General features: G+C 39.2%; 1 protein-coding gene across 4 annotated transcripts in view; it reads left to right on the top strand.

Moving 5' to 3' along the window:
- The window catches only part of RBL1 (RB transcriptional corepressor like 1), a 95,918-nt gene that overhangs the window by 60,968 nt on the left and 27,012 nt on the right, over positions 1-7,938 (top strand). For all 4 annotated transcript variants that reach the window (XM_017859133.1, XM_017859134.1, XM_017859131.1 and 1 more), the window contains one exon: positions 2,216-2,427. In XM_017859133.1, the coding sequence (XP_017714622.1) occupies positions 2,216-2,427 (212 nt within the window). The remainder of the gene's footprint in view (positions 1-2,215; positions 2,428-7,938) is intronic.

The raw sequence follows: 7,938 nt of genomic DNA, 5'->3' as shown, positions 1-7,938 counted from the left end.
AGATTTGATTTTTTTAGAGCGGTTATAGATTCACACCAAAATTTAGAGGAAGGTACAGACATTTCTCATATTCCCTCTTCCCCTACCAGAGGCATATAAAGCCTCCCCCATTATCAGTATTCCACACCAGAATGCTACATTTGTTACAGTTGATGGACCTACATTATTGACAATTTACCCAAAGCCCATAGTTTACATTAGGGTTCACTCTTGGTATTGAATAATTTATTGATTTTGAGAATGTATAATGACATGTGTCTGTCACTGTAGCTGCATACAGGGTAGTTTCACTGCCCTATAAATCCTCTGTGCTCCACCTTGTCTTTTGTTTTGAACCTATAGTTTTTTTTATTTTCAAATTTTATAAATTTACTGTCCTCTTTGTTTAGACTGATTTTACTTTTTCTTTTCTTCTTTTTTTATTTTTTGAGACAGGATCTCACTCTGTCACCCATGTTGGAGTACAGCAGCACGATCTCATCTCACTGCAACCTGTGCTCCCAGGCTCAAGTGATCGTCCCACCTCAGCCTCCTGAGTAGCTGGGACCACAGGCAAGTGCCACCACTACCAGCTAATTTTTTTGTATTTGTGGTATAGATGGGGTTTTACCATGTTGCCCAGGTCTCAAACTCCCCGAGCTACTTTTAAAATGTTCTTATCTGAGCTTTCCAATATGTATGTATTGAGCAAAAATTCTGTTTTTTGACCAACATCTCAAGTGCTGAAAACGTTTAAAAAATTGCTTTTTTTTCCAATAAATTTAAACTATAAACGCGTCACAGGCACATATAAAATGAGAACAAAATTTGCTTTTTTTTCCAATAAATTTAAAGTATGAAAACAAAACCGAATATTCTTGTTTCTAGAAAATAAAGATTTTTACAGTGCATGGTAGCTTTCACCTGTAATCCCAGCACTTTGGGAGACTGAGGCAAGAGGATCACTTTAGCCCAGGAGTTTGAGACCCAGACTGGGCAACATAGCAATATCCTATCTCTACAAAAAATTAAATTAGCTGGCGTGGTGATGTGTGCCTGTGGTCCCAGCTACTTGTGAGGCTGAGGCAGGAGAATCACTTGAGCCCGGGAATTTGAGACTACAGTGAGGCGTGATCACGCAACTGTACTCCAGCCAGGACAACAGAGCAAGACGTTGTCTTAAAAAAAAAAAAAAATGTGGGGATACCGGACACAGTGGCTCATGCCTGTAATTCCAGCACTTTGGGAGGCTGAGGTAGGTGGATCACTTGAAGTCAGGAGTTTGAGACCAGCCTGGCCAACGTGGTGAAACCCCGTCTCTACTAAAAATACAGAAAAAACATTAGCCGTGTGTGGTGGTGCATGCCTATAGTCCTAGCTACTCAGGAGGCTGAGGCAGTAGAATTGCTTGAACCTGGGAGGCAGAGGTCTCAGTGAGCCGAGATCAGGCCACTGCACTCCCACCTGGGTGACAGAGTGAGCCTCCATCTCAAAAAAAAAAAAAAAAAAGCCAGCTGCAGTGGCTCATGCCTGTAATCCTAGCATTTTGGGAGGCCGAGGCAGGCAGATGGCTTGAGCTCATGAGTTGGAGACTAACCTGGGTGACATAGCAAAACTCCCATCTCTAAAAAAATACAGGCCGGGCACGGTGGCTCACGCCTGTAATCCCAGCACTTTGGTAGGCCAAGGAGGGTAGATCACGAGGTAGGAGATCAAGACATTCTGGCTAACATGGTGAAACCCGTCTCTACTAAAAATATTTTTTAAATTAGCTGGGTATGGTGGCATGCGCCTGTAGTTACAGCTACTCAGGAGACTGAGGCAGGAGAATTGAACCTGGGAGGCAGAGGTTGCAGTGAGCTGAGATCACACCACTGCACTCCAGCCTGGGCGACAAAGCAAAACTCCATCTCAAAAAAAAAAAAAAATTAGCCAGGCATGGTGGCTTGCACATGTAGTCCCAGCTATTTGTGGGACTTGAGGTGAGAGGATCACTTGAGCCCAGGAGGTCAAGGCCACAGTGAGCTGAGATGGCGCTACTGCACTCCAGCCTGAGTGACCAAGGGAGATCCTGTCTCAAAAAAAAAAAAAAAAAAAAAAAACATAACCTAAAAATTACTATTTTGTAGCCTTCTTATACACACAGATATGTATATATATAATTGACAAAATATATATAGTTGACAACTTTCCTAGAACATATGCAGATTATTTCTAATAATACTTATACATTCAGGTGTTGCAAATGATGCTGCAGAGATCAAGCTGATACCTATTTCCATGAATACAAATCAAGAGTCCAAAGTCAAGAGTCCTGTATCACTTACTGCTCATTCATTAATTGGTGCTTCTCCAAAACAGACCAGTCTGACTAAAGCACAAGAGGTACATTCAACTGGAATAAGCAGGCCAAAGAGAACTGGGTCCTTAGCACTATTTTACAGAAAGGTATGTGTTTTACAGCATTTAAAAGAATTTATTTAATCAATGGAAGAAAGATTGAGTAACAGAGACAGACTTTGGTCTTTTTTTTTTCTAATATACATAACACAAAATTTACCATTTTAACCATTTTTAAGTGTACAGTTCAATGGTATTAAATACATTCACATTGTTGTGCAGCTTTTCAGTATTACTACCATCTATCTCCAGAACTTTTTCATCTTCTCATTCTGAAATTCTGTATCCATTTCTCCCTTTCCTCAGCTTCTGGCAACTACTATTCTACTTTCTGTTTCTGTGAATTTGACTACTCTAGGTTCTTCATATGAGTGAAATCATACAGTATTTGTTTTTTTGTGTGTGTGACTGGCTTAGCATAATGTCTTTTAGGTTCATCCATATAGCTTGTGCCAGAATTTCCTTCCTTTTCAAGGCTGAATAATATTCCATTGTATGAAGAAAAGAACAAAAGAACAAAAGAAAAAATATTCCATCATATGAATATACTTTCTGTTTAATACCACATTTTGTTTATTCACTCATCTGTTGATGGGCATTTGGGTTGCTTCTACCTTTTGACTATTGTGAATAATGCTGCTGTGAACATTTGTGTACAGGTGTCTGTTCAAACCAGGCACGGTTGCTCATGCCTGTAAACCCAGCGATTTGTGAGGCTGAGGCAGGAGGATCACTTGAACCCAGGGGTTTGAGACCACTCTGGGCAACACAGTGAGACCCTATCTCTATTAAAAAAAAAAAAAAAAAAAGCAGCCAGGTGTGGTGGCAGATGCCTATAGTCCTGTCTATTTTGGAGGCTGAGGTGTGAGGATCACTTGAACCCAGGAGGTAGAGGCTACAGTGAGCCAAGATCGCACCACTGCACTCCAGCCTGGGCAACAGAACAAGGCCCCGTCTTAAGAAGAAAAAAAAATAGCAACAAATATCTATTCAAGTCTCTGCTTTCAATTCCTTTGGGTATATTCCCAGAAATGGGAGGGTAATTTAGTATTTCATTTTCTGAGGAACCACCGTACCATTTTCCACAGTGGCTGGACCATTTTACATTCCCACCAGCAAGGCGCAAGTGTTCCAAGTACTTCACATCCTTGCCAACATTTTGTGTTTTCTGGTTTGTTTGTTTTTTTGATAATGGCCATCCAATGGGTGTAAAGAGACATCTTATTATAGCTTTGATTTTCATTTCCCTACTTATTAGTAATATTGAGTATCTTTTCATGTGTTTTTGCCCATCTATATATCTTCATTGTAGAAATGTCTATTCAAGTCTTTTGCCCATTTTTTTAAATTATGGGTTTTGTTTTTGTTGAATTGTAGAAGTTCTTTATGTATTCCAGATATTAATCCCCTATAAAATATACTATTTACAAGTATTTTCTCCCATTCTATGGGTTGTCTTTTCATTCTATTGATAGTGTTCTTGACACATGAAAGTTTTTAATTTTAATAAAGTCAATTTATTCTTTTCATTTTTTGTCTGTGCTTTTGGTGTCATATACAAGATATAATTGCCAAATCCAGTATTATAAAACTTTTCCCCTATGTTTTCATCTAAGAGTTTTATAGTTTTTAGCTCTTATATTTATTATGCCTATTTTTTTTGAGACAGTCTCCCTTTGTCACCCAGGCTGGAGTGCAGTCGCGCAGTCACAGCTCACTGCAGCCTCCGCCTCCCGGGTTCAAATGATCCTCCCACCGCAACCCCCCAAGCAGCTAGGACTACAGGCATGTACCACCATGCCCAGCTAATTTTGTTGTTCTTGTTGTTTTTTGTTTTTTGTTTTTTTGTTTTTTTTTTTTTTTTTTTTTTTTTTTTTTTTTGAGACAGAGTCTCACTCTGTCGCCCAGGCTGGAGTGCAGTGGCGCAGTCTTGGCTCATTGCAACCTCTGCCTCCTGGGTTCAAGCAATTCTCCTGTCTCAGCCTCCTGAGTAACTGGGACTACAGGCACATGCCACCATGCCCATTTAATTTTTGTATTTTTAGTAGAGACAAGGTTTTATCATACTGGTTAGGCTGGTTTCAAACTACTGACCTCAGGTGATTCACCCACCTTGGCCTCCCAAAGTGCTAGGATTACAGGCATGAGCCACCACACCTGGCCTGTTTTTGCATTTTTTTGTAGAGATGGGGTTTCAAAATGTTGCCCAGGCTAGTCTCGAACTTGTGAGCTTAAGTCATCTGCCCGCCTCAGCCTCCCAAAGTGCTGGGATTACAGCCATGAGCCACTACACCCAGCCCATTTTAATTTTTGTATATGGTGTTAGATAAGGGTCTAAAGTCATTCTTTTGCACATGGATATCCATTTTTCCCAGCACTATTTGTTGAAAGACTGCCCTTTCCCGTTAAATGAGCTTAGAATACTTGTTGAAAAGTCACTTGAGCATAGATATGGGAGTTTAATTCTGGCCTCTCTATTCTATTCATTGGACTATGTGTCTATCTGTATTCAGTACCACACTGTTTCGATAACCGTAGCTTTGTGTCAAAAGTTTTAAAATCAGGAGGTGTGAGACCTCCAACTTTGTTTTTCTTTCTTAAGATTGTTTTAGCTATTCAAGATTTCTTGAGAGTCTATATGAGTTTTAGGATAGATTTTCTCTTTCTGCAAAACATTGTTGGAATTTTGACAGAGATTGCATTGAATATGGAGATCGCATTGGCTAGTGTTGACATCTTAAGAATATTAAGTCTTCCAGTCCATGATCATAGGATGTCTTTTCATTCACGTCTTCTTTAATTTCTTTCAGCAACATTTTGTAGTTTTCAGTATATGTCTTTTGCAAGACAAGTCCTTGCTTAAGATTATTCCTAAGTATTGTATTATTTTGATGCTATTGTAAGTAAGTGGAATTGTCTTAATTTCATTTTTTAGATTGTTCATTAATGTAATATAAAGGAACACAAGTGATGTTGTTGTACTGATTTTCTTATCTTGCAGCTTTGCTGATTTATTAGTTCTATCAGTTTTTATGGATTCTTTAGGTTTTTTGAGTTTTCCATGCATAAGATTATGTCATCTATGAACAAAGATAATTTTACTTCTTTCTTTCCAATTTGGATTTCTTTTTCCTGCCTAATTGCTCTGGCTAGGAATTCCAGTTCTATGTTGAATAAAAGTGGTGAAAGTAAACATCCTCGTCTTACTCCTGATCTTAGAGGAACACCTTTCAGGTTTTCAATTTGAGTATGATGTTAGCTGTGGGTTTTTTATATACAGTTGACCCTTGAACAACATGTTTTTGCACTGTACAAGTCCACTTGTATACAAATTTTTTTCAGCCAACACAGAATGAAAATACAGTATTTGAGGGATGTGAAACCTGTGTATATAGAGGGCCATCTTTTTGTACATGGGGATTCTACAGGGCGAAATGGAGGACTTGAGTATGCATAGATTCAGGTATATGCAGGGGCTCCTGGAAGAAATCTCCTGTGTATACCAAGGGATTATTGTATATCCTTTATTTTGTTTAGTTAGTTTCCTTCTCTCTTCCTAGCTTTTGGAGTATTTTTTATCATGAAAGGGTGTTAAATTTTGTCAAATGCTTTCCTGTATCACTTGAAATGATTATGTGGCCGTTTTCCCTTTGTCCTTTTAATGTGGTGTGTTATACAGATTGATTTCCTTACTTCAAATTATCCTTACCTTCTAAGAATAAGTTCTCCTTGGTCATGGTGTATAACCCTCTTCATATGCTGTTGAATTTGTTTTGCTAGTATTTAGTTGAGGATTTTTGCACCAATATTCACAAGAGATAGTGGTCTGTATTTTTTCTTATGCTTAGTCTGGCTTTGCTATCAAGTGATTGTATGTACCTTTAGCCACTTAAAAAATACATTTGACCTTTCAAGAGAACATTATGATCCTGGTGAGCTATAAGTTTAGACTGAGGCTCACAGGATTTGATTCTGTTTTCAGATCTAACTTATGTTTTTTGCTAGTTTATATTCTTTTGTAACTTTGAGTAAGTAGTTGGCCAGCCTCCGGAATTAACTGAAACTCCATTGTGTTATGTTGCTGTAGAATGGAGTTCACTGTGGGACAAATACATGTTGGATCTCATGGGTGAATCTGAATTAGTGAAGAATCATTCTAAAGATTGATGGGATACTGTGAGAAGGCTATTTTTTTTTTTACATTTTTTTTTTAGTGACAAGGTCTTGTTCTGTTACCAAAGCTACAGTGCAGTGGCATGAATATGGCTCACTGTAGCCTTGAATTCCTGGGCTCAAGTGATCCCCCTCTTTGACCTCCCAAAGCATTGGGATTACTGTGTGAGTCACCATGCCCAAGCCATTATTTATTTATTTACTTTTGAGACAGAGTCTTACTCTGTCTCCCAGGCTGGAATGCAGTAGCATGATCTCAGCTCACTACAGCTTCTGTCTCCCAGGTTCAAGCGATTCACCTGCCTCACCCTCCCAAGTAGTTGGGACTACAGGTGTGCACCACCACACCTGGCTTATTTTTGTATTTTTAGTAGAGACGGGGTTTCACCATATTGGCCCAGCCTGGTCTCAAACTCCTGACCTCAGGTGATCCGCCCACCACAGCCTCCCAAAGTGCTGGGATTACAGGCATGTGCCACCATGCCCAGCTGTTACTCATAATTTTTATTATAAATCTAGGCCAGGCATGGTGGCTCATGCCTGTAATCTCAGTATTTTCAGAGGCCAAGGCAGGAGGATTACTTGAGGCTTGCAGTTCAAGACCAGCCTGGGCAACATAGTGAGACCCAGTCTCTACCAAAAAATTAAAAAATTAGCCAGCATAGAGCCACATGCCTGTAGTCCCAGCTACTCAGGAGGCTAAAGTGGAAGGATAACATGAGCCCATGATTTCGAGGCTGCAGTGAGCTAAGAAGGTGCTACTACACTTCAGCCCAAGGAACAGAGTAAGACCCCATCTCCAAAAATAAAAAATAAATAAAATAAATATAGTGTGTTACCTTTTAAATTAGCATATGACCAGTTCTTATTATAATGCCTGAATTATTTTAATATTAATGGAAAAGGACTAAAAACTGTTGACCTTAGACAATAACTTGAATTTGTCCTATCTCTTACAAGCACATTTTGAATAAGATAGCTTCTGATAAGATAGACATGTTAATCAGATATTTATAACCAAACATGACTGCAGTGTATCCCACAACTAGATGGTTGGCTAGCCCATTCTATTGCCCAGGTTGGAGTACAGTGACTATTCACAAGCACAGTTACAGCACACTATAGCCCAAACTCCTAGGCTCAAGTGATCCTCCTTCATTACCCTCCAAGTAGCTGGGTCTACAAGCAAATTTAAGTGTATTTTTCTACTAATCTTTTATTATTATTATTATTATTATTATTATTATTATTATTATTATTTTGAGACAGGGTCTAGCTCTGTCGCCCAGACTAGAGTGCAAAGGCACGATAATGGCTCACTGTAGTCTACCTCCCAGGCTCAAGAGATCATCCTGCCTCCTGAGTAGTAGGACCACAGGCGTGCAC

This window comes from Rhinopithecus bieti, unplaced genomic scaffold (genome assembly GCF_001698545.2).
Source record: "Rhinopithecus bieti isolate Rb0 unplaced genomic scaffold, ASM169854v2 scaffold_38981, whole genome shotgun sequence".
NCBI lineage: Eukaryota > Metazoa > Chordata > Mammalia > Primates > Cercopithecidae > Rhinopithecus > Rhinopithecus bieti.
The sequence above is the reverse complement of the archived record's forward strand: the minus strand, read 5'-3'. Positions and strand labels throughout refer to the sequence as shown.